Source organism: Macrobrachium rosenbergii, unplaced genomic scaffold (assembly GCF_040412425.1).
Source record: "Macrobrachium rosenbergii isolate ZJJX-2024 unplaced genomic scaffold, ASM4041242v1 171, whole genome shotgun sequence".
Classification (NCBI taxonomy): Eukaryota; Metazoa; Arthropoda; class Malacostraca; order Decapoda; family Palaemonidae; genus Macrobrachium; species Macrobrachium rosenbergii.
In genome coordinates, this window is record NW_027100729.1 from 1,043,746 (window position 1) to 1,071,266 (window position 27,521).

At 40.5% G+C, this 27,521-nt stretch overlaps 2 protein-coding genes across 2 annotated transcripts in view; both read left to right on the plus strand.

The window, feature by feature from the left end:
* The window catches only part of LOC136838134 (zinc finger protein 91-like), a 265,765-nt gene that overhangs the window by 56,036 nt on the left and 182,208 nt on the right, over positions 1-27,521 (plus strand). The gene's annotated exons all lie outside the window — the stretch shown is intronic.
* Positions 161-3,619, plus strand: LOC136838133 (gastrula zinc finger protein XlCGF57.1-like). The gene is made up of 4 exons (XM_067102987.1): positions 161-219; positions 773-1,053; positions 1,189-1,305; positions 3,594-3,619. Exons 1-4 carry the CDS (start codon positions 161-163, stop codon positions 3,617-3,619), a joined length of 483 nt encoding a protein of 160 aa, XP_066959088.1.

Below are 27,521 nucleotides of genomic sequence, written 5' to 3' on the forward strand. Positions count from 1 at the left end.
TGAATTTGATGAACTGTCTATCCCACCTATTATACGAGGACAGCTCTCAAAGCTGTGATGATAGAGGGAAAGGTCTGTATTGCAGAAGAAAACAGACATTTGCTAGAGCAAAAGAATTTTCAAAGAGAAGCAACAGCAGGAAGCGAATAACTTGTGCTGAATGCCAAAGGACATTTTCAAAGATGTCAAACCTGAAATACCACATGAGAACTCATACAGGTGAGAAATCATATACTTGCTCTGTATGCCTAGGAAGTTTTTCTTTTCAAAGAGATCTCAAAACACACATGAGAACTCATACGGGAGAGAAACCTTATACTTGCTCTGTATGTCAAAGAAGTTTTTCTCATCATTGTAATCTCAAAACACACATGAGAACTCATACAGGAGAGAAACCTTTTACTTGCTCTGTATGTCAAAGAAGTTTTTCTCTTAAAAGTCACCTCAGAACACACATGAGGACTCATACAGGAGAGAAACCTTATTCTTGCTCTATATGTCAAAAGAGTTTTTCTCGTAAAAGTCACCTCAGAAAACACATGAGGACTCATACAGGAGAGAAACCTTATTCTTGCTCTATATGTCAAAAGAGAGTTTTTTCTGTAGTAAGTCACTCTAGAACACACATGATGACTCACAGGAGAGAAACCTTATTCTTGCTCTATGTCAAAAGAGTTTTTCTGCAAAAGTCAATTCTCAGAAACACATGAAAATCATAATGGGAGAGAAACTCATACTTGCTCTTATATGTCAAAGTAGTTTTTTCATCAAGGTACTCTAAAAATCACATGAGAACTCATACAGGAGAGAAACCTATACTTGCTCCCATGTCAAAGAAGTTTTCTGATCAATATAATTTCAAAAGACACACGAGAATTCATACAGGAGAGAAACCTTATTCTTGCTCTATATGTCAAAGAAGTTTTCCTGAACAAGGTAATCTCAAAAAACACATGAGAACTCATACAAGAGAGAAACCTTATACTTGCTCTATATGTCAAAGAAGTTTTTCTGAAAAAGGTAGTCTCAAAACACACATGAGAACTCATACAGGTGAGAAACCTTATACCTGCTCTGTATGTCAAAGAAGTTTTTCTGATCAATGTACTCTCAAAAGACACACGAGAATTCATACAGGAGAGAAATCTTATTCTTGCTCTATATTTCAAAGAAGTTTTTCTGAACAAGGTAATCTCAAAAAACACATGAGAACTCATACAAGAGAGAAACCTTATACTTGCTATGTATGTCAAAGAAGTTTTTCTGATCAAAAGAGTCTCAGAATACACATGACAACTCATACAGGTGAGAAACCTTATACTTGCTCTATATGCCAAAGAAGCTTTTCTCAATCAAGTCATCTCAAAAAACATGAGAATTCACACTGTAGACAGAAAACTGTATACTTGATCATTGTTCTGGTACTTTTCTAATTGAAATTCTCAGCACACACTGAAATTATTGTAAAGAGGACATTCTCCAGTCCTAATAAAAATGTTGACAATTCTAAGTGCTTTGGGATTAGATTACTCAAGAAAATTCATAATATTTAGAGGGCAGTTTAAACCCTAAACGCCGAGCCTCTATTTACAAAAGTGTCTGCTGATGCCAAGCGCGCTCGGGAGTTAGCTACCAAGCAAAAAGTTTTTTCAAAAATCACAGCACGCTTAGTTTTTAAGATTAAGAGTTCATTTGGCTCTTTGTCATTGCCTGAAGTTTAGTATGCAACCATCAGAAATGAAAAAATATCATTCATATATAAATATTGAAACATATGACAGCACGAAAAATTTCATATATAATTGCATACAAATCGCCAGAGCAAAATGGTTAAAGCTAATGAGTTTTTTTTTTTTGTTGTATTGTTCACTAAATTGTGATGAGTTTGGTATATAACAAATTTTAATACGATCAAAGCAACGCAGAGAAAATATTATCACAAAATGATGCATGAATTCGTAACGCATGGACGTAAAAATTTTTTTTTTAAAAATTCACTGTAATCAAAATATTGTGCTAGACTTCCTGTTTGTTGCAAATGAAGGTAATTGATTGAATATTACAGACTGTAAGTGTTTTAGCTTATAATTGCAGTTTTTGACCATTTCGGTTGAGTTAAAGTTGACCTAAGGCCTAATTTTTCTATTTATTGTGTTTTACATGAAAATATTCATAAGGAAAATATTTCAAAACTGATAAAAGTTACAACCATGAGTTATTTTTTATATTCTACATGAAATTTCACACATTTTCATATATAAAACTTATGTAACGCTAATATAAAACGGGTGCAACATTACTTAATAAAGGACGAAGAATTTCTGGAGATTTTTGGCAGAGTTACCGCGCGGACGTAAGGAAAAAGTTTTTTTTAAAAATTCACCATAAATCGAAATATTGTGCTAGAGACTTCCAATTTGTTGCATAATGAAGGTAAATGATTGAATATTACTAGAATGTAAGAGTTTTAGTTTATAATTGCATTTTTCGACCACTTCGGTCGAGTCAAATTTGACCGAAGGTTGAAATTTTGGCACTTATCGTGATTTATCTGAAAATATTTCAAAACTTATAAAAGCTACAACCATGGGTTGTTTTTTGTTGTATTCTACAGGAAATTGTGCACATTTTCATATATAAAACTTTATGTAACGGTAATATAAATTGGTGCAAAAATTACGACAAAGTGACAAAAGAATTTCTGAGATGCGTCACTGATGCTTTGTAAAAGTAGAAGAAAGAAATTCACATGATATGTTAGCTGGGTATCACTTGTAAACAAACAACAGCCGTGATCCAGAACTTCCCAGCATCCCTCAAGGCGCATGGATTTAAAATCTTCGCAAACTAGGCCTATAACTATTTTTCCACGAATATTTAAAAAACTTTTTGTAGTCGATGATCGCATATCCATTTGGCAATTCGACAGACAATTTTAGTCGACGCATACCATGTCCAGTCGCAGCGCTTAAGGTTAATGTAATTGACTGCCAAAAAGGTTTTTAGTATTCTCTGCTCTCAAAAACTGGGTACGGAACCCATATTGAGAGAAGCCATTCACATCTCAAGGAGTGCTGAAGGAGATATTGTGAATCGAGGTGTCTCAAAAGGTGTGTGAAAACTCACACTAGAAAGAAGTCATATACACTGTAAGTATTTGGTTCCCAAGAGTTTTTTGTCATTAGGTCCATCTTAGAATGAATGTGTTAACTCAGAAGAAAGATGTCATTCTTCCACACTCCATGTTCAAGCATTTTTCCTTGTAGATTCACACATACGCGAGAAGTCACGGAGGGCCAGACATTGTTCTTACACTGCGGGTTATATTTTTGTCTTGTAATCTCCAAATCACAGTCGTTGGTTCTATATGCCAAAACAGTAAAGCAAGTGTCAAATGCACACATTTTGACATCAGAAGTGATGTCTAGTTGTACTGACAGATTTATTAAGGTTTGCACCTCAAAAGCAAGTTGCACTGACATGAAATAATTATTGTGAAATTCAAAATCTGCAAAAAAAAGCAACAGTAACCCAAGGGACTATAAAAAGTAAAATCCTTATTTATATTTTAGGATCCAATTACTCTTTTCCAGGAAGTTATTCTGATTCTGTGTTGTAAACTGTGCTATTGAGAGCATTTGTTTTATATTTTATTTCAGAGAGTATTCCAAACAGAGGAAAATTTACTCAGATCCCACTAGGACCGGAGTATTGCACGAGAACCTCCTGTGAAAGTGCGGAAGGTGGAAAATCGTTATCATTGTTCTTTTGTATGATTTCTAAGTTAAGAATTGAATTTTGTCGTTGACCGACGTGGAATTTTTCTTCCTTGTTATTAGGGCATTATGTAGCACACTTGTATATTTAGGGGTTGTGTCGAATATTTCCATGAAATGTCAGTCTTAGTGAAGTACATAAAGATTAATTTCTTCATTAAACGTCAATGAAAATTAGGTGTAGTTTTATTTGATCATTTTTATATGTTCTGGTCTTAATATTCTACAAAGAATGAGATAAAGCCTGTGTAGATCCTGACACAGCAGACTGTACATTGTTTTCTGTTTTAAGCTAACCAGTCAGAAGTGTGAGCCACGACCCGTTTTGTAAATGACTGGGTACTGAATCGTCGTGATTAGATTAAACTTCTTTCCTTGCTTATTTCGGCTCTCTGGTAACGTTACCAAAGAACTCTAGACTTGCGATGTATTTGAGACGTCTTATCAGTCATATTGTGAGATTAGGATCAATGAAACTCTTTGCCAAAGATGGTCCTCGACCTCTGAATGAGTTAGACAGAAAGTCGTCAATGCCTTCGGTCATCATTTCAAGAGGCAATTTTGCTTTCTTGTTTGTGAACTTTGAGAGAGAAAGAGTGTTTAGTTATGAGTGAGATTCGAGAACTTTCTCTCAAGGCCTTTTTGTGTCAGGTTCAATCCTCTGGATATACATCAAGCTCTTTTAGAGATTATTTCGACGGACGTTAAGCAAACGGACGATGTCTTGAATGCGTCCATTAAGCAGGCGGTTGTCGAATACCACATAGGCTTACTATGTAGACCTCTATATATATGAATACTACATAGGCTTGTGTACTATAAAAATAAAATAAATGAAGTGTAAATGGTTTTATATATAATGATTTGATTGTACTGATTTTGTTCATTGAAAAGCATTTTGTAATAATATGTGTTTATTGGCTGTAGTCTCTACACTTAAGGTATCAATATATTATTATAAATATAGCAATATATTGTATTTTCATTATAAATACTATTAACTATTAATGTTATATACATTATAATTATACATTGTATGTATTATTTTCATTATAGATATCACTCAATTTTAATGTATTTATACAATGATACAAAAGATCCTGTGGATATAACTATAGTACTGCTGTATAATTGAATCATTATTATATTAAGATAATATACACCATTAAGACCTAATATACAACTATTATAATTTCTCTCGTGCATCCAATAATCTTATATTGGCTGAGTTTTCTTCTTCTTCGTAATAAGAAGAAGAATAACGAGTAGATGAGAGAGAGATCAGAAAAGAGCAAAAGTGAGAGAGAGAGATCAGGAAATATTTATTCAAAGACTTCACAGAATTCTTATTACAGAGAAGGCTTGGAAATCAGTTTGTTTAACAGACAGCTTAATGATTAAAACGTATATAAAATATGATACGATGTGTTGAGTACCAGACAGAAGTTGTACAGACTGAGTAGCCTAATCTCTGTATTGTGGAAATCCTGAATGTGTTCTATATTTTTGATAAAGTCATAGAGTCTGTTAAATAAAAAGAAACATTATATTACAGACAGCAATTGAATGTTTTCAAGATTTATAAGTAACTGAGTAAATAATAATAATAATAAAATAATAATAATAATGATAAAAATTATAATAAAGCCGCTCGATAAAACGGAAAAAGTTACAAAATATTAATATTCATAAATCCTGAGGCTAATTTACCCTGCGCTTTGGGCACTGGGTATTCATACATTACTGCCAGCGCTGACTGGCAAAGCAACCATTACTGGCCGCTACCTGCCTCGGGCCTCTACGACCATACAAAGGATTCAAGCCTTACTGAAACCCCGAAACCCTCAAGAGAAAGTAGGTGGTACTGGGAGACCAACATCAAAAGATGGTAGGAATCTTTTAGTGAAGGCAGCACAGTGCACTTCCATTCTCCCCATAAACTCAGAATCTGCAGGAGTTTTATATGCAGAGACCTTTGTGATTTGAATGAAAGAGACATCCTAGGAAGACGCCTCAAAGATATAATGGCTGTGAAGTTGGCCACGAAAGATCGCACTTCATTAACCTGCTCAGGCAAAATTCCCCGAAAGCGCCTAAGGCCCTTTCACACACGCGATACTCTGTCGACCTACATGCGATCGCAGTGTCAAGATCTAAATGCGACGAAATCAAGCGCAAACGACACGTCCGACTGCCGCATTGAGCTTACCCAATTTTTGACAAGTGCTTGCAGTCTGCTCCCAGCCTGCAGTGGTGACTAGATGGACAGGAAGCGAAAACGATTGTCTTGATGTATTACATTTGAGAAAAGAGAAGAGGAAATCTAGAATTCACTGGTACACCCAAAGGCACTTGTATGCATGGTGCATTTGCCACTCTTTTTGAGGAGCTGAAGAGAGATGATGATAAGTTTTGCAGTTACTTCAGAATGTCTAAAAGAACCTTTGAGGAACTCTCACGCCTGGCACCCACCAGTTCCCAAGAGAGAAAAATACGATACCGACGCTATTTGGCCAGCACAAGAACTGGCAGTTGCCATCAGGTGAGAGGAAATAATATGCACCTTTCCTCGTAAATTTGCTTTTCCGTATAGAAATGAAAACGGATAAATGAAAACAAGTGTTAGCTGAAACATCTCTATTTATATATCTATATCAAAATCAAAAATCTTTTACTTTGATATAAAAAAATACATATCTGTTTCATTAATGAATGTAAATAAAACATAAGTGTTGACTGCAAAAACTTCTTAAAAAAATCACATTTATCGAAATCAAAAGCTTTTAGCCCTCTTTTATATAAATAATTTGCCGACAGCCTTCTAATAATTTCAGCATCAAAGTGTATATGTAACCTAAATGAAAAAAACAGCACATTATTTAGTAAATCATTTCTCAGTAGTTTATACTTAAGCTATCCATACCTCTAGTTCTTTCTCATTTACCAAATAACACTATTCATTATTATTATTATCATTATTATTGTGAGGTGTTTTTTCATCGCATGGAACCAGTGGTTATTCAGCAACGGGAATAACACTATTTATGTCCAGAACCAGTGGAAGTCTACTGCTGCCGCACGTGTATGCAGGAAAGAATCGCAGGTGAAGACATCGTATTGAACGCAGAACGCCAACTGCAACGCAGATCTGGGTACAGCACCGCACATAACCAGTGGGCCTGTCGGTTGTAAGATGTAGGACCAACGTAGGAAAAGGTACATTAGAGATAATAGGCAATCAAGTAGTCAAGATGTAGGTGCGACATCGCAGTCGCATTTACGTGCGACATCGTGTCGCATTTACAGTGTGAAAGGGCCCTAACTCAGCGCCACGAATGCTTTGAGTACGGTCATGTCTGTGCAAACTGTAATGATGCCAGATTCTATATCTGTTCTGCTTAACTCGGAGACAGTGTCCTTACACAAACTTAATCAGGACAGACGAAACAGCAGGAAATGAACACACACAAGTTTTGGCACTAGACAGTTCCTGAGGAGTGGTTCACGAAGACCCCTGCAGACATTTTCGCCGGTCGCTTGAAAGTTGTTACCCAAATCTTCCCCTCGAATCCTACTTACAGAACACCAATCTGTGTGCTGGCTCTAGCAATCAGGATACCGGGATACAGCTAAGAAAACTGGATGTGACAACGGTCAAGATAAAACTTCAAAGCCAAGTTCCAGGAAAAACAAAGTCTTAGGATCTACTCACATTGGAAATAATGCAGATTCGAGGTATCAAATAAATCTATATAACACCAGATCCCCCCTTCACGCCTTGATCGAACCCATTCAAGAAAGCTGCTCTTTCCAGGTCTTGTCAAAATTTGGATTCTAGTGGTCTAGAAGATGTCGCACATGAAACTTCTCCAGTTTCAAAAAATGTACCAGTGGATGATGCTGTGAGCAATATACAAGCAATGTCATGGAAAATCAGGAGAAATCATAATTTACAGGGCTGTGGTTATCAAAGTTATTGAGAAACCAGCGCAGTCTGCTGTCTCCATCTTTCCACCAAGATGTCATTTACAAAAATTCAAAATTTCAGAATGGAACAGAATATAGAATTTTCGGCCAGAGGCTGCCGCTGACCTAGCCTTTGGCGAGACACTCACTGTGCATCCTTTCCTCGGGTGGAAATACTCATTAATGAAAGGGAAACTGACTGAGGCTGAGCTTATAGAATTCTGGGACAGAGGGCTTCCCAACACTGCCACGGCAGCACCTGGTCCTCTGTCAGTAGGAATTCAGAATTTGTAGAATGCGATGGTTATCCTGCTTAGTAATGCAGCAATCAAAGCCACATAGAAGCAACAAATGTAGTAAAAAACAATTTGACAGAACCAATAACCTCCCTGGGAGGCATCCGCTCTCTGTCTCGTCACTTTTGAAACAATCGGTCACGTGAAGACGCAATCTCAGAATTTTGTGATGACTGGGAGACAAGAATTTATGGCAGAAACAGAGCCACTTGCCTCCACCCTCTCAGTATCAGGTAACGCTACAAAGGAATGAGCACATTTTTCCTCAAGTGTTGGCCCTACCTGTTTCAGTAGGGGTCTAGAGATTACCACTTCACGGGAGAAGGATCAATAGGCAGTTAGCAAGTGAGCAAAGAATTAACTATTCCCTGGCTATCCCTAGAAGAGGCGAGATATAGTACTCTTTGGTTCTTTCTTGAGCCAGTTCTTTCAAGCTTTCACATACCAACTATAATTAATCCATTCCCTGCTTCTTCACACATACTGAGGGGATCCAAGGAGGCTTTAGCAAGCCGGGTTCCTGCATATAATATATATATATATATATATATATATATATATATATATATATATATATATATATATATACACACAATAATATATATATATATATATATATAATATATATATATATATTGTTACGTGTGGGGCTTGGCTGATGCGTTATTTAATGAATTAATGTAATTTATGGGCCCTGTGGCCAATGGCACACGTAACTTGTCAGTTAAAGCTAAAAGTTAACCTCAAATTCAGACAGTTACTTAATTGAATAAGGTCACCAGTTGGGGAAAAACAATATATAGGATAACGGAGTACCCTGCAACAAATAGATTACATTCACCCCTTACTTCCCAATTGGTCCCGACAAAGAAAGAATGGGCTGTGGTAGCAAGGAAATTACATGAACTTTCGCCCACATCGGACACAGTCAAAGTTCCCCTTGCTTCAAGTAAAGTTATAACATAATGGATGTCTGTACTACTATATATCATATGCAGTTTAGTACTGGTAAAGGCTATTTCTCTTCTGAACAATGGGATCAAGACACAAGGCTTCCTGAATGCTGAGAATTACCGACTTAGCCTTCCCTAATTCCTACTTACTGCACGGGAATAGTTTACACAGTCACTAAGCCATATTAATTATTCTTACATTAGACTTTATAAAAGTAAATTGGTTGTACCAGGTTCTCGTAGATGGTGGCGAAGAGGAAAACAATAGAAAGGTTGAAATATAGGGGAAGAAACATTAGCAAACAGCAGACTCTTGTTTATTCTCAGACTTACCGTTACATGGGTTGCCTGCTCACTGCAACTGACAAGATGGATTCTTGAAGACTCGTGGTAATGTTGTTCACTAATGAAAAGACGGGACAGGGGAACAAAGGACACAGTTTTCCAGAGCACGACGTTTGCTCTACATACTACCAAGTCTCTCTCTGACTCAGCTCAGGTCAGAGCTGTAGGCCTGGGCTGTTTCCGACTTCGTCCATCACCCCAGGCAGTCTGAAAATTTGAGACACATCACCTAATGCGTAGGACAGAGCAAAAGGAAGCTTAAGACCACCTTTACTAGAGGTTACTTGGTGAAAACCCTCCATATGGATTTAGGCCCCTAATGCTAACTATTCCTGCTAAAGACGTTATTTTTATGAAAAACACCCAGCCTATCTCTGCCTGCTTGGCGTCCCTTAGCATAGACAGAGATGTCTTCCTGTCTTTGTTGGAATAATAATCTTATTTACTTATGCAGAGAGGGCGAACAGCAGAATATTTATAAATATATGTATACATATATATAATGTGTATATGTATATGATATATATAATATATATATATATATATATATATATATATATATATATATATATTTATAAATGTTCTGCTGTTCGCCCTCTCTGCATTATTTGAGTAAGGGATTTCATTCTAACAAAGACAGGAAAGTGTCTCTGTTGAAGCTAAGAGAACCTGGGCGAGGGAGGTAGGCTGTGTGTTTTCAAAAAGTAACATCTTTTAGTAGCGGATAGGTTAGCAATTAGGGGCCTAACCCACAGGGAGGGTTTTACCAAGTCACCTCTAGTGAAGGTGGTCTTAAGCTTCCTTTTTCCCTGTTCTATGCATTTAGCAATGTTTTGTCAAATTTTCAGACTGCCGGAGGCTACATACCAGCATTGGTGATGGAAACAGCAGCAGCCCTGACCTGACCTGGTGCCCGCAGCGAGATACCCACCGTCAGATGAAGCACATGCGTCGCTCTCCGACTAACTTTGTCCTTTGTTCTTTCTTCTGTCTGTGTTGCCTAAGTGAATAGACGATACGCGTTGTTCGAGAATTCCGGTCGTCAGTTGCATTGTGCAAGCGACCCACATAAACAGTAAGTCTGGAGTTGACAATATTGCTAATTGATGGTAACTCTTCCTCTGTACTTATTTTCCATTTTTCCCCTTCCACCACCATTTACGAGAGAACCTTCTTTTATGAAGTCTAGTATATGAATAATGATCATTGCCTAGTGAAATTGCATAAGCTATTCCCATGCAGTAAGTAGGAATTAGGGAAAGTCAAGTGTAAGTAAAATTTCAGGCAAGCCTTGGATCCTGATATCCCCATTGTTTGGAAGAGAAATAGCATTTACCAATACTAAAACTTTGTACGGTAGCTGCTAAGGTGCTAACAGTGTTGCATTATACTTTAACTGAAGCAGGGAAAATTGACTGTGTCCGACATTGACTAAGTGGTTCATGTAAATTCCCTTGCCATAACCGCACATTCTTTCTTTGTTGAGACTAGGTGGGTAATGAAGGGGTTTGATGTAATTCATTTGTTACAGAAATAATCCAGTTATTTGATACATAGTTCTGACTGGTGACCTAATCCAATTACGTAATTGTCTGTCTCTTGGGGGTAACTTTTAGCTTCAATTGACAGTTTACATGTGTCTTTGGCAGGGCTACATAAATTACAGTAATTAATTTTAAAAAAACTCATCAGCTAAAGCCCACATAACAATATATATATATATATATATATATATATATATATATATATATATATATATATATATATATATATATATATATATATATATATATATATATATATGTAATCAATAAAGGGAAGAGGATACGCATAGATGTACAAGCCGTCTTTATCCTTAACATTTCACAATTAGCAAAATGTTGGGATAAAGACGCTTTGTACATCAATCATATCGTTTTCCCTTTATTGATTATATATATATACACACATATGTATATACACACACATATATATATGTATATATATAATCAACTAAAGGGAAGAGGATACGCATAGATATTCAAACCGTCTTTATCCCAACGTTTCGTAATTGTCCGCATAATTACATCATCAGGGCTGCTAAAATGAAGCAAAATTCCTGTAAAATGTAAAAAATAAAAAAAAATTAAGAATTGAAGAAGCCGAAAAAATTAATCTTTACAAAATTTAAGAAATATACTCAACATTGAAATTAAAGGAATGAACAAAATTTTAAAAATACATACTGTACATTTAAATGAAAGGTAACAGAGTATACAGTAAACTAAAAATGAAAATAGCAGTGAACAGAGCTACAGAACAAAAGATTAAGGACCGACTAGAGGAGTGACAGCGTTAAACTAAACGTAAGCCTAGATAGAAACAATACAAGTCATTAAGACAAACAAAGAGGGAGGAGGACGTATGTGTGTTTAATGACGGAACAAGTTGTTTAATAAAAAGTGATGAGTGTTGGTGGTAGGGTTGTGAAAAATGCAAGAAGTCTGCTTTATTATCGATATGTTTTATAAGTTTTGGAGTGGTTTCTAATTTGCTAATATCTTCATGTGCTCCCTGGGGCAGCAAATGCTCAATAATTGCTCATTAAGATTCTATCCCCTTTTCATTCCGGGTATGTTGATGGTACGTTCGTCATCTTTAAAAGTGAATATGAAGCTGATCTCTTGTAGAATATGCTAATACAATGCAATAATGATCATAAAGTTTACCATCGAGAAAAAGGTGAACGACCGTCTACTATTCAAGGACGTTCTAGTTTTCAGACAACATGACAGTTTTAATACTACGATTTTTATGAATAAAATTTCTTAATGGACTTATACCAACTTTTATAACCTCATATTTTGGTCATTTTAAATCCAACTCGGTTTCTACCTTCTCCACAGAGCATTGGCCCCACATGTCGAATTGGAGTTTTTTCCATAATCAAATTATATTTTAACTGACTTTTTAATAATAACTAACTGTTTTCGTGCAAAGCTGCTGTATAAGAAATTATATCAACCATTAAACAAACATTTTAATACAAAACCAAAAGTTTTAACTGTCCAAAAATGAAGTTTTACGCATGCTGTCCATTTACTCATGACTTCAAATTTCACAAAAAGTTCACGGAAATTATTCAAGAACATTCTATGCCATTGACGTTAATTTAATTCCTAAGAACCTTTCACCATCGGTTCACTTTAAATTAATGAGATGATTATCACCTTATATGTCCTCTGGTGTTGTTAACAAGTGGATATTTGCCCTGAATGTCAAACAGGGCCCTATGTGGGATCCACCAGCAGACTCTTTTAAGGGTGTAACGATTCTCATCGTGGCGCACTGTGTTTTCGTACTAGTACAGAATTTCAAACCCAGGATATTCGGAAAAAATTAGAAACCACTCCAAAATTTATAAAACACGTCGATAATACTGTACAGACTTCTGCATTTTAGGCCCTACCACCAACACTCATCACTTTTTATTAAACAACTTGTTCCGTCACTACACACATACGTCCTGCTCCCCTCTTTATTTGTCTTGATGACTTGTGTTGTTTCTATTTAAGCTTTTATGTTTAGTTTAACGTTGTCACCCCTAGTCTGTCCTTTTAATCTTTGTTCTGCAGCCTGTTCACTGCTATTTTCATTTTTAGTTTATTGTATATTTTCTGTTAGTTTTCATTTAATGTATATTTTTGAAATTTTGTTCATTCTTTAATATTTGACAATGTCACAGTATTACTGTAATATAGCTAATAATTATCAGTAATAAGACTGCAGGATTAGTGGGTGTGAAATAGATTTATTTTTTGAAATTATTTATAATATTTTTCTTTTTAATATTTGTGATATTTGAAATATTGCCAGTTAAATGGTACGGGGAAGTTAGCAAATGCATATGTATATGATAATGTGATATATATATATATATATATATATATATATATATATATATATATATATATATATATATATATATATATATATATATATTATATATATACATATATATATATATATATATATATATATATATATATATATATATTATATATATTATATATATATATATATATATATTATGTATATATATATATATATATATATATATATATATATATATATATATATATATATATATATATATATATATATATATATCACGTTTATCATACACATATGCATTTATGTCCTAACTATCCTGTACCATTTAACTAGTAAACATTTTCAAATATCACAAGTATTAAAAGATGAATAAATGTTATAAATAATTTCAAAGAAATACATCTATTTTCATCCCACTTAATCATGTGGTCTTATTTTTACTAATCATGAAATAGCTATATTAGGCCTACATTAATACTGTGACATTATTGAATATTAAAATATTAAAGGAATGAATATAAAATTTCAGAAATACATACATTAAAAATGAAAGGTAACAGAATATATATTGTCACAAAGTGTTCCAAGTACCTGGTTATTGCACTACTAATCATGGAATTCAAATCTTACCACAACCAGATACGTGAACTCTCATAACAAAAAAAAATATCGACTGAATACTCCAGAGGCAACATACAGCGATCCCCTTAAAGAATTATCAACAAAGTTTATCAAAACAAGTGCTAGGTATCAACATTTAAAACAAGAAATATAAAGTAAAAGGGTATCACTTTATTACTGTAACTGTCTTCCTGATCTCTGCGTCACTTCATAAAACGAAAAGGAACAAACATCTATCGCTGTTTATTTTTCAAAAATTATTCCTACCACTGGTGGTCAATAAATGAATCAAAGTTCACAATATTACTTTAAAGAAAAATTACTATCACTTGAATCAAAATGCACAATCTACTTTGAAGAAAATTTACTATTACTTGAAACCAAAATTCACAATCATAATTATCATTTGAATTTAGATAAGAAACAAATTCAAATCATCAAATTATTAATATGTGAAACAAAATTAATTACAAAATTTAAACATCTTGAAAAACTAAGAGATTGTAAACACGAAAGCATTAAATTCAAAAAGAATTAAATAACTCAAATGACATTAAGAACACAACTATTACACAAAACATGAAAATGAAATGTAGTGTAATTCACTAAAGCAGAAAAATCTTTAATATTTTTGACCGGTCTACTAATCACTTTATCTAAACACTGCACAAATTATAACCATTTCACATTACACCTTCAAATTATACCTTGTATAAATTTCAAGTACAATACCTGATAACTGCAGTTCTGGCCATTAACCCACACTTTCAAGGTGCTGTTACCACAATTACACACACCGTTACAAAGCTAAATGTTAGATTTCGCTATTAATTACTAGAGTGACCAGTATAAAGCCTTTTAATATGAGATTAAACCATGAGAAAGAGAAAGAAGAGAGAGAGAGGGAACCAGTGCAGCTGGTCTCTAAAATCAGAATGAATATGATTTCTGTATCAAAACCCTAAGAATATTCTAAATCATTTTGAGACCAAGATACGTCCTAGAAACTATATGACACAATTGCCACTCGCACAATTTTCCCAGAGTAGGACAAGTTCAAACCAAGGGTATGGTTATTCAACACGTGCTTTGTTGCAATCATTTCTCTTCTAGTATGAGACAAAAATTGGTCTACGTTGATTCAGCACCCATCCCTTATTCTAGTCTATTAACACGCGAACTAACAGGGAATTGCTTGCTGCACCAAGCGCCCGTCTCTACCTCCAGCGTTGACGTACAAATCAAACAGAGCGGTCTCTCGACGACAACCCCAGCCACCTTGGTCTAGTTTTTGATTAAATCTCTTCTCTCTATTACGTTATTATTAAGAAACATATATTATTTCTAAACATGTTATCCTGAAATCTAACATACAGTATAATAAATTATATTTTTACATAATTATCACTATCACACAGAATACATTTATAACTAGAATACTAAACATAACATCTGTAAAGATACACACATTTTTAAAGAATATATGTGAATATATATATTTGTGTATGTGTGTACTTTTGTAAACATTTTAGATTAAATGAAAAATACCTTATCGATGAAAATGGATCAGATGACACGGAAGGCACCTTATCTCCATGAGGCACGGCTGGACACTTACCAAAACTGAAGTACTGATTCCATGCCGTTGTTCATAATGATCTGAAGAAAGGAAAGGTGAAACAGTGAGTTATTTTTCGTCGCTGCGGTTTAGTTATTGCCTGGTTTACTCATGAAGTTTGTTTTCCATATTTGACGTTACTATACTCCCTTACAGATAAAGTGATGAAAATGCAAAACAAAGGCTGCAAGGAATAATGTCTACATTACAGAATGAAATGGTTTTGATGACAGTGCAGCAGGGGTTATATATGTTACGGGAATGGGACTCGCCTTCAAAAAAATTATTTAAATAGATACGTGTTTACACATAAGGATTCTTAGCAATTATTTCGATGACTTAACATCAGCGCATGATATGATAAATCTTCAATAAGTATTTCAAGAGATGGAAAATGTAGGTTTCTTGTATGTATTTTCTTCCCACTGAATGGTACCTTTTCTCCTGCACTTAGAGAGATGTGCCATCACCATATTTTTTATTTCATTTCTGTTTTATATGTAAGTATTAATTTATTTATTATTTTATCTTTATCTGTTTTATTGTCTTCGTGTTTTTCTTTTTTCATATGTGAGTAATCTTTTTGTTTACCCTGCAAGTCAGTGGCTCCTCAGTTGTCTGCCATGTTGATTTGTTCATTTTAAATAATAATAATACTAATGTAGATGCAGGACAAAACCAATTTAATTGTTTATAGGTAATCTAACAAACCACTAAATTCTAGCAGTATTGGCTACATTGTGAGTGAGGATGTTCTTTTCAAGGAAACGTTGTAAATAATTAATCTTGGGTTGTTCTGTGGCTTTGTAGGCCACTTTTGATTTTAGTTCATGATAAACCAGATCATAAACTCTTCAGACTGGTATTTAATGATGGAATCTTCATCGAATAGTATTTTGTATGCTCATAAACACAACAAGTATTACAGTTTTGTTTAATAGGCAGAGTACCCTGAAAACAGATGATGATTCAGTACAAGGTATCTTTCCCTTACCCAGCATGAAGAGAATTTGAATGTGTCGTCCCATCCGTGACGTAAGTGAGGAACATCCCGGGAAGCCAGTGACTCTTGAAGCACAGCCATTGTTACAAATCGAGATTCCCATAGAGTATCTGAGTTTCCTGAAATGCAAAATCATTAAAATGATTAGTGTTATTATCTGTGTTAAATGAACCTCTGATTATAAGAAATTAGACTCTTTTTGTTCCTTGACTTAGACCAAGAATTTCCTGGTTAACAAAGAGAAAAATGGTGCAATAGAAAGTGTGTTGTATTGAGGGACATTCTGATAACGACAGACGCGGTTTGACTTCCACGTCAAAGGTTTACTTACTTAAGCTGATTTGGTGAGCAAACAACATGCGAAGGGCAGAAAAGCAACCCATCCGAGAATGCATCAAACCCAAACCAGAGACAGCTGGAGAGGTGGCAAAGGACAGACCTCGGTCCTGAGATTACAAGCCATGGTTCCCTGTCGGAGAAGAAGATTGGCCAGACCCAGGGCAGTCCAGAGGGTGGGCTACAGACAGACACTAAGGCTCCCATTACCTCCTCTCAGAGGAAACGAAAAGGTCAATCACTATTGGGGGTGGGGAGGAATCTTCACCCTATTAATATATCTCAGTTACCTATCATTTTTATTCTCCAGAACCACATAGGAGCGAAAGAAGGCAGAGCAGGAGTGAGAGAGGAATTATCCTAGGCTACCTGGTAGGCTAATGGAGGAGGAGGAGGAGAAGCAACACTGGAAGACAAAAGAATCAGATCACTAATTATCTGCACATGAAGAAAATCACACTTGGCCTCAACAGCTAGGCTAACACAGAGGTCATGCACAACTGAAACATAACAGTTTTTGAAAGTAAATTGTATTTTTCCTAACTATACAAACCCGAGGTCCTTTACATTAGGAGATACTTTCAGGCGTGAGGCTGGAAAACGGCCATTGAACTTCAACAAGGTGGTTAGGCAGTTACTGTCCGGGAGGCGGAGCACCGCCTGCCCGGATGTAAACATTCCAATTTGCCTTTTCGGCCCATGTACAGATTGAGGGGTGGCATGAGGTGGGCATAATTGTAAGGACCTCCGGGTTTGTATAGTTAGGAAAATACAATTTACTTTCAAAATTGTTATTTGTTCCGACACAATATACAAACCCTCGGTCCTTTACATTAGAGACTTACTGATTGGAGGGAGGAATCTGAAAAAGTCTCTCTGAACTGACTGGAGTTCACCACCTTGTCTTCCCTTCCTGGTCGTAAGAGCGAGGAAGGAAAAATCACCTCTGACAAAAGATCGGGTTGTAAAAAATGCAAGATCTATGTTAGACTTGTGGGACCCTTTGCATGAAAGAGGGAAACGTCAGTTCATGCGAAGTAGGCTAGAAGAATTGACGTCGGATGACAATAAGGCAAATACAAGCATTGGGTTTGTCTCAAAGTCATTTACTCTTTCCTCCTTGCAAGAGAAAGGAGTGGGGTTGCTTCTATAACCTGAAAGGGAATAGAACGGAAGCTCACGTTATGTTACCTGCCTTGATCGCCCGGTCCAGCTTGTAACGGCACGTCCGCCTCCTGCCCGTGGGAAGAGAGCTTAGGATAGGGAGAAGGAAAAGAGGCCAGTCACTCAACAAACATCTCTCCCCAATCCTTACCGTACAACAAGGCGAGATGCAACCTGTCCCGTTAGAGAGCTGGATAAGCTACACAACTTGTTGAGCAGCCACCACAGGACCCAAGGAAAAAGTGTCCAAGGACTTGTGTGCAACATCCCGGAGGTAGAAGGAAGTGAAGGTAGTCTGTCGGGACCACACACTGCCTTCAGTACCTGTGGTACCGACATATTCTTCCGAATGCGAGGGATGGACCAATGCTCATGGACCTCGTGAGCTCTCGGACGAAGCGCACCGGTGTCGTCTTCTCCTGCAGCAGAGCACGCCTCCTTATTGTCTCACGAAGCCAAAAAGAGATGGTGTTCTTGGACACTTCTTTCTTGGTCGAGCCGGTGCTAACAAAGAGTCGTCGACACTCAGGCCGAGGTGCCGAGTCTTCTTCAGATAGCGCCGCAGCACCCTAACAGGACACAGTAGCATCTCGTCTGGATCATTATCTACGAAGTCCTCTAGGGAGGGGATCGTGAAGGACTCGAACCCGCGCCAGGGACCGAAGGATTCTGAGTCTTCGCCACGAAATCCGGGATGAAATCGAGCGTAACTGATCCCCATCCCCTTGAGTGTTTTACATCAAAGGAAAGTCCATGAAGTTCGCCAACTCTCTTCGTCGACGCCAGGGCAAGCAAGAAAACGGTCTTGAGGGTCAGATCCTGTCTGACGACTCTCTTAAAGGCTCGTAAGGTGCACGAGTCAGGCTCCTTAGAACGAGTCACATCCACGCAGGGGCCTGAGATCCCTGGGTGGGCAAGACCGCTCAAGCTTCTCATGAGTAGAGAAATCTCGAAAGAGGAAGAGATGTCTACTCCTTTCAGCCGCAAGACTAGGCCGAGGCGCGCGCGTAGCCTTTACTGCTGAAATGGAGAGAAGCTTCTCTCGGCGAAGGAAGACGAGGAAGTCCGCGACCTGCTGAACAGTAGCTCTGACCGAGAGATACCCTTCGACGACACCAACCACAGAAGACGGACCACTTTCCTGGTATACCGCTGCGGAGGATCTTCTGAGGTATCCTGCCATCTCTGTTGCTGCGCTGGCGTGAAAAGCCTCTCGCTCGCAAGAGATGGTGGATAACCTCCAGCCGTGAAGACACAGGGAATGCACTGCCAGGTGGAACCGCTGTGCGTGAGGTTGACGAGAAGGTTGGGCCAGGGGAATCTCTCGGTGCCTCGGAGAGAGAGCTAGCAGGTCCGGGTACCAATTGGCCTGTGGCCATTTGGGTGCCACCAGAGTCATTCTGAGATTCGGGGTGATCATCACTCGGCTGATCACCCGGCGAATCAGACAGAATGGAGGAAAGGCGTAAGTGTCGAGGTTGTCCCACGGGTGTTGGAACGCGTCCTCCACAGCGGCCCATGGGTCCGCACGACCGAACAGAAGACCTGAAGTTTTTCTGTTGTGCGGGGTGGCGAACAGATCTATCACTGGACGCCCCCACAGGTCGAACAGCCTTCCGCCATTTCCTGATGGAGGGACCATTCGGTCCCTACCACCTGGTTTCTGGCAGCTGAGCTTGTCCGCCACTACATTCCTCTTGCCTGGAATGTATCTGGCTGACAGCTCTACCGAGTGAGCTACTGCCCACTCGTGCACCTGCATTGCCAACTGATGAAGCTGATGGGACACCAGTCCCCTGCTTGTTGACATATGCCACTACCGTGGTATTGTCGCTCATCAACACCACGGAGTGTCCCATCACTCGATCCTGGAACTCCTGGAGAGCCAGGAAGGCCGCCTTGAGCTCCAGAATATTGATGTGAAGGTGCTTGTCGTCTCGGTGCCACACTCCCGAAGTCAGCAACTCCTCCAGGTGTGCGCCCCATCCTCGGTCGATGCGTCCGAGAACAGAAGCATGTCCGGAGGGGGAGTATGCAGGATACTCCTATTAAGAGGTTCCTGTCGTCCAACCACCAGTGGAGGTCCTTCTCACTTCCTCGAAAGAGGAATGAGGAAGGACTGGGGGGTCTCGGACTGGGACCAGAGCTCCTTTAGTCTCCACTGGAGAGACCGCAAGTGAAGACGCCCGTGAGGAACTAGCTTTTCTAATGACGACAGGTGACCGATGACGACTTGCCATTGCCGAGCTTGTTGCTCCTGTCGAGACAGGAACAACTGTGCTGCCTCCTTGAACTTGCTGATACGAGAGTCCGAGGGAAAGACTTTGCTGCCACCGTGTCTATCAGCATGCCCAGGTATTTCGTCCTCTGCTTGGGGTGAGATCTGACTTCTCCAGATTTACCACGATCCCTAGATCCTGGCAAAACTCGAGGAGACGATCCCTGTCCCAGCAACTGCGAGCGAGAGCTCGCCAGGACTAGCCAGTCGTCGAGATACCTCAGAAGACGTATCCCGTGCGAGTGGGCCCAAGCTGACACGAGAGAACACTCTCGTGAACACCTGGGAGCGGTCGAGAGCCCGAAACAAAGTGCCCTGAATTGGAAGACCGACTCCCGAGGACGGCGGAGGTACTTGCGCGAGGACGGATGGATGGGTATTTGAAAATACGCATCCTTCAAGTCCACCGTAAGCATGAAGTCGTTCTCCTGATGGAGGCCAGCACCGATCGTGCTGTTTCCATCGTGAACCGAGTCTGGCGAAGGAAACGGTTCAAAGGAGAGAGGTCTATGACTGGTCTCCATCCCCCTTATGCCTTCTCTACGAGAAAGATCCGGCTGTAAAAGCCTGGAGACTGGTCCGACACGACTTCTACAGCATTCTTGCTCAGCATGGCTTGCACTTCTTGCTGTAGTGCGATGTCCTTCAACGAACCTGAAAGATAAGTTTGGAGATGGACCGGAGTGTAGGTGAGGGGAGGCCGAGACTCGAAGGGTAGGAGATATCCCTCCCGAAGGACATCCACTATCCAGGGCTCGGCTCCATGTCGCTGCCACATTGCCCAAAAAACCATCGTTTGTTGGAAAAAATGTAAGGAATACAAAACAAAAGCATATCTCAAACATAGCCTTGCCTACATTAGGGTATTCGGTACCATGTATACATATATGGTAGCCTAGCCTACACTATAAAGTAAACTCTATACATACATGGTATAGTAAGTGTTAATATCAGCTAATTCTGGAGGTTCATGCAAAGTGATTTAAGATAATTCACTGCAAAGAGAACTGGAATAACAAGAATTAGCTTAGCCTACACTATGGTACATTGTATATGTAAATGGTAGCGCAGCCTACTTTATACTGTACTCTATCTATATTCACATATCCTATTATATAAACGTCAACATAACGAATATGCATCTTTTAAAATGTTATGCCTTAATTCACTGTATCCAATAATATTGTTATATTCTTATATTGCTTTTGGATTATAAATTGCGGTCATAGCGATCAATGTTTTGGTTTGGAAATCGTTGATGTGGTGTTTATTTCGTTGTATTTAATTCAGTTCAGAGCGCATTTCTTGCTTCTAGTTAGCGTAAATGAATCTCTAGATACTTTATTTATATGGGGCAAGGTTATTTTTCGTTATACGAAGGGTTTTTAAGTCGAAATATAACTAAAATACATCTCATTGTGAAATTAATTTATCTATTTTTTCATTAATAGATGATGATGGCCGTTTGGGGACGTCTGTTTTGTGTAGAAAAAATTCAAGCTTCCGTTCGCTATTTTCACTTGATTCCATCATAATACGAGCTTTACGTATTTATTGTTTATCAGCATAAAAATAACAGTAATGTGTTCTTTCATGCCCAGTAGTTTTGATTAAAAAACTTGCCCTCCAATTTTAATTACGATCGAGTTTCATCCATGTTGCCGATGCACGATAATTTACAGTATAGACAATAGCAGCTTGAACACTGTTTTCTCAGCTTCAGTTACAACTTGCAGCTTAAATTTGCAGTATATTTCCTTGACGATCTTTTATCATACCGAATAAGGGTATAATGTAAAAATATTTCAGTCCTATTCTACTTAACGTCATTTGTGCCATAACCTACAGTAATTGTGTATTACCGTACGATGGTTGAAACACCAGGTAAACGGCTGTTGTTATCCGATTTGGTTATAAGCAAAACAACAGTTTCTTGGTCGGTTGTTTATGGCTGTATGCATTTACGCAAGAGTATAACATTACTAACAATTCTTTTATCATTCTTTTACTTTTTTAACTAGAAGATGGGGCAAAGAGACGGAGGAAAAGTTGTCTATTGTAATTTGGTCTCTCTCACTCACTGCCTGATTGCGCTGCTGCCTGCGCCCGCGCAAAATTTAAAAATATTTTATAAATACTATTGTCTATCAGTATTAATTGCTTACTCCTTTGCAAAGTCAAATTATCATGAGGCGAATTATCATCACTCGAGCATTACCCGAGTACTTTAATAGTATTGTCACAAAAAGTGCATTTTGTCATGAAAATGAGATGAAAATACAGCATTAGTGAATATTTCTCAGTGAAAAATACCACAAATTTTCCGCAAATAATGGGTAGATACGTTCCAAAGAGAAATCCGCGAATCGTGAGAACGTGAATCCGGGGGGTTTACTGTAGTCTTCAATTTCACCTTCATTCTGAATAGAGCCATTTTATGACAACCAGTCTTCAAATGCCACAGCCTCTCCTATGCTCTCAAGCCCAACCTACCCTTACAGGCCCAGGTAGGCCCAAATTCACCTTGAAAAAGAAGCTGGAAAGAAAATTGGTCAAAATCAAAACCAGGAACTTCAATTAAACAGCTCAAAGAAACAAACAGCAATAATGATTCCTGGCCTAACCAAACCTGGCTCTGAGCCCAAGAGACCTGGGTAGACTTCCATTTGCTTAACCAGAGGAAACTGAAAAGCAAATGGGTCAAAATGAAACCCGGAAACTTCACTAAAATCAGTTTCATAAAATAATAAAGCTAATACTGACTCCTACCTAGCCTGACCCAGTCTAGCCTTACAGAGGCCGGGTTATGCTTTACATACCATCGGAACAGCCAATCCCAAAGCAAAAGCGACCCTCAGGCAGCGACTTCAAAGCCAAAACACAATTATAATAACCTAAATAACCTAAATAACAGTTCCAATCAATTACATCAGGCTTAAATAACGCCTATATAACGTTGGCCATCGTAACCTTTTCCTAACCATATTTAACTCAAAATCTCGAATTTAACCAAATTTTCTTTACTCAAAGTGAACTTCAATCACTGAATGGCCTCGGCTGACCTTCGGCGTTATTTAAATAAGATTTAAATAATGGAAACATCGGTTTAAATGGATCAAATAACGCTCAAAAAGGACTGACCATCGTCACCTTCGCCTTCAAGAGACGGGAAATTCCTCACTTCATTCAACCACAATTAACTCAAAAACTCAAATTTAACAAAATTTTTTACTCACAAAATTAACATCGAACGTTGATTGACCTCTGTTGACCTTTAATTCGACCATTCGGTCAATATTTCCTGTTGAAATTGATTGATTTGTGGTCGATTCTTCGTATTCAGTAACACACGAAACTACGGTTTGTTTTGTTTACGTTACTCGGCCACTTTCCACCCAACATTATTTGAGTCTGTTTGGGTTAATAATGGCCTTTTTAAACGTTATAGATTTATAAAAATGCAATAATTATAATTATATTACATGCTTCTAATATAAAATTCATTTATTTTACTTATAAATTTAATTAATGAAGCATTTTTGGCGAAGCAGTTATTTTCTACCGTACGTATTAATTTGTATTAGTATTAGTGGATGGGATTTTGCTTTGAAACGGCTCCTCCTTCCTTGCTTGTTTTATTCATCTTTTTTTTGTGTGTGTGTGTTTAAGTCTTTGTCTCTGTAAAGCCACAATTCTTTTATCAATTCTTTCCCATTTTCAATTTATTCTTTCTGCAGATCTTTAAATAAGAGTATATTAGCTTTCAATTTCTCTTTGTTTTACCGATATGGCTGTTGCACAAAACTGTGTAAAGGTGTCAAAGAAACGAGCAGGTAAAGGTTACTGCTGCTTTATTACAGATCCAGGCGGCTTATATTGCGGCCGACTGACGCCGGGCCGTGAGAGACAATGGAATTGACTGTGACCTGAGGTCGAAACAATAAGTAATAATATACAGTGAACAAGTACGAATTACAATGAAACATACAGAGACACAATATAGATACAGTCTTGATGCCTGTGAATGAAGAAACATGTGATACACAATGTGTGACATTCGTATAAATACCATAAAGTAAAAATGATAAAATGCGTGACCTGGCACGTTTTTAGGCGTGACTAATTTAGCTTGCAGAAAACGGGAAGTCACCAAAGAAAACAAGCTCAGCGGAGACTTAATTAATGGCGCCGCCGAAACACTATCCTGGCGCCGAATTGGTGACTTTACAAATACTCCCCCCCCAAGACGAGGGACGCGTCTGATTAATCCCTGTACCTGGTGGGACGCTGAAGGGTGCCGCCGCGGCTTGAGATAACTGAGGGGCCTCCTGCCTGTGAGGCTGCTGTTTGGGCGGTCCCTTCCTGGGGCGGCCGCGCCTGCGGTGGTGAGGGCGTGCTGGAGTGCGTATGGGCGGAAGGGGTGCTGCGATGCTGCCGGGACTCTCCGACAGGAAGGCGGGCTTTAGCCGGTCTATGGAAACCCAGTCGTCCCTGCCTGGAAGTGCCAGCCGGAACGCCTTGCTGTTCCGTTCCAGCACGCGGAAGGGTCCCCTGTAGGGCTTAGTTAGTGGTGGACGGACGGCGTCGACTCTGACGAAGACGTGGGTGGCGGATGACAGCTGTGGCGGCACGAAGGTGGTTGCTCTGTCGATGTATGAGCGCCTGCAAGGGGGCGAACTTGCCGCCACGTCGCGGAGTCTCTGCAGAGATGGGGAGTGGCGATCATCCGTCACGAGCTCTCCCGGCACCACGAGGGGTTCCCATAGGTTTGTTCAGCTGCGGATGGGGTGCCGTCGGCTCTGGGGGCGGTCCTCAACCCGAGGAGGACCCACGGCAGCTGATGTTTCCAGTCCTCGGCGGTGCAGCGGGCCATGAGGGATGATTTTAAGGACCTGTGGAAACGTTCGACCAGGCCGTTGGCCGCTGGGTTGTACGCTGTGGTGGTGTGGTGCGTGGTTCCCAGCAGTTGAGCCAGGGCAGACCACAGCTCGGAGAGGAAGGCGGGGCCTGTCGGTTGTGATGTGGTCCGGGACGCCGGCGGCTGACCCAGCTGGAGAGCAGGGCCTGCCGGCGCACGCTGGCGGTGGCTTGCTTGCATGGGCGTGGCTTCGGGCCACCGCGTTGAACGGTCTACCACCGTGAGGAGGTATCTGGATCCGCCTGATGGGGAAGGGGCCCGACGACGCCGATGTGGATGTGGCCGAAGCGGGCGCCTGGTTGTGGGAACTCGCCTACCCCCGACTGCGTGTGACGACCCACTTTACTGGTCTGGCACTGCAGGCACTGTTTTGCCCAGGCTGTGGCGTCCTTTTGCACCCCGTGCCAGACGAACTTTTTTGAAAGCAGTTTGGCCGTGGTCCTGCCGGAGGGGTGTGAGAGGCCGTGGATGATGTCAAATACCTGGCGGCGGCGTGAGGCTGGAACCAAAGGGCGGGGCTGGCCTGTGCTGATGTCACAGAGCAGGCTGGGACCTCCGGGGGCGAGGGTCACGTCCCGCCACTTGAGGGATGTGATGGCGGTGCGGTATGCTGGGGTTTCTGGGTCGGCGGCCTGTTCTCTGGCAAGGTCCTGGTAGTCTACACCAAGCTGCACTGCATTCAACTCGACTCTGGAGAGGGCGTCTGCTACGGATTTTTCTTGCCGGGAGGTACCTGACGGAACAGGTAAATTCGGCTATGGCTGAGAGGTGGCGCTGCTGCCTGAAGACCATGCGCCCCCTTGCTTCGTGAAAGCGTGAACCAGTGGCTGGTGGTCTGTGAAGATTGTGAAGGGCGTCCTCCAGGAGGAACTTGAAGTGCCGAACTGCGCGGGTACATCGCGCAGAGTTCCCTGTCGAAGGTGCTGTATCGGGACTCTGCGGGATTGAACTTCTTGCTGAAGAAGGCGATGGGCTGGGGCGCCGTTGATAATTTGCTCCAGAACAGCACCGCAGGCAACGTTACTGGCGTCCGTCGTCAGCTGGGGAGCCTTGGGATCCTGGTGTGCCAAGGCGGTTGCCTTGTGAGGGCGGCCTTCGTCCGGGAAAAGGCCTGCTGCTGGCTGGGTCCCCAAGACAGGGACTTCGGTTGACCTCTTAGGACTTCCGTCAGGGGGCCGTGGTGTCTTGCGCGATCCCGGGATGAAACGCCTGTAGAAGTTGACCATCCCAAGGAACTCCTGGACGGCCTTGATGGAGGTGGGTGTCGGGAACTTTGCTACGGCTGCCACTTTCGATGTAAGAGGGCGGACGCCTGTCGGAGATACCTCGTGACCCAGGAACTCTGCTTTCTGGACGCCGAATGTACACTTGTCGAAACGGACGACGAGGCCGTTTTCTTGGAGGCGCTGGAGGACTGCTTTGATGTGCCTCTGGTGTTCGCTGTGAGACCTGGAAAATATGAGAATGTCGTCGACGTAGCAGACGCAGAATTTTAGGTCCCCCAGGATGCTGTCCATGAGCCGCTGGAAGGTGGCCCGGCGTTCCTCAGCCCGAAGGTGGAGAAGGCGAACACATAGGACCCGAAGGGCGTGATGATGGCTGTCTTTGGTATGTCCTCTGGCGCAACAGGTACCTGAAAATAAGATTTAAGAAGGTCCAATTTAGTGAATATTTTGGCCCCGTGAAAGGAGGCCGTGAGGTCTTGCATATTGGGCAGAGGGTAGTGGTCGGGCTCCGTGGCAATGTTGAGCCGTCTGTAGTCGCCGCAGGGTCTCCAGGAGCCGTCCGGTTTCTGCACCATGTGGAGGGGGAGGCCCATGGACTGGAGGCTTTCCTGCAGATGCCCATCCGTTCCATCTCCGCTGAATGCTTTTTCGCCTCCTGCAGGCGCTGAGGGGGGAAGCCTGCGGAACTTCGCATGTCGGGGGCCCTTTAGTCACTATATGGTGGTATATGCCGTGCTTGGCTGGGGCCCGGGGACTTGGCGGCTCGGGCTTAAACACCTCGGGAACTCCGACAGAAGGTGTGCGTACTGGTGGGGGCGACGGCGCTGATGGTGGGTCTGGGTCCCGCCGTTAACGGGAGAGATCGGCAGGAGTCGGGATCGAGGAGGCGCTTGCGCCCCACGTCGACTAGCAGGCCGAAGTGCGCCAGAAAATCGGCCCCAGGAGTGGGGTTCCTACGTCCGCGACGATGAAGTCCCAGGAGTAATTCTGGCCAAGGATGGAGATCGACAGGAGCCTGGTGCCGTAGGGGAGGATGGGGTTCCGTTGGCGGCCGTCAGGAAGGCGGCCGGGTCTGGTGTCTGGTTGCGGTCTCTCTGGATGCTGGGAAGACCGACTTGAAGGCTCCTGTGTCGACCAGCATCATCCTG

What these genes read in the sequence shown, in the direction of transcription:
- LOC136838133 (XM_067102987.1), top strand. Translation starts at nt 161, where the DNA reads ATGCCAAAGGACATTTTCAAAGATGTCAAACCTGAAATACCACATGAG. An exon ending in CCACATGAGAACTCATACAG is followed by an intron (nt 220 to 772) that starts GTGAGAAATCAT and finishes TTTTTCATCAAG; the next exon opens with GTACTCTAAAAATCACATGA. An exon ending in ACACATGAGAACTCATACAG is followed by an intron (nt 1,054 to 1,188) that starts GTGAGAAACCTT and finishes TTTCTGAACAAG; the next exon opens with GTAATCTCAAAAAACACATG.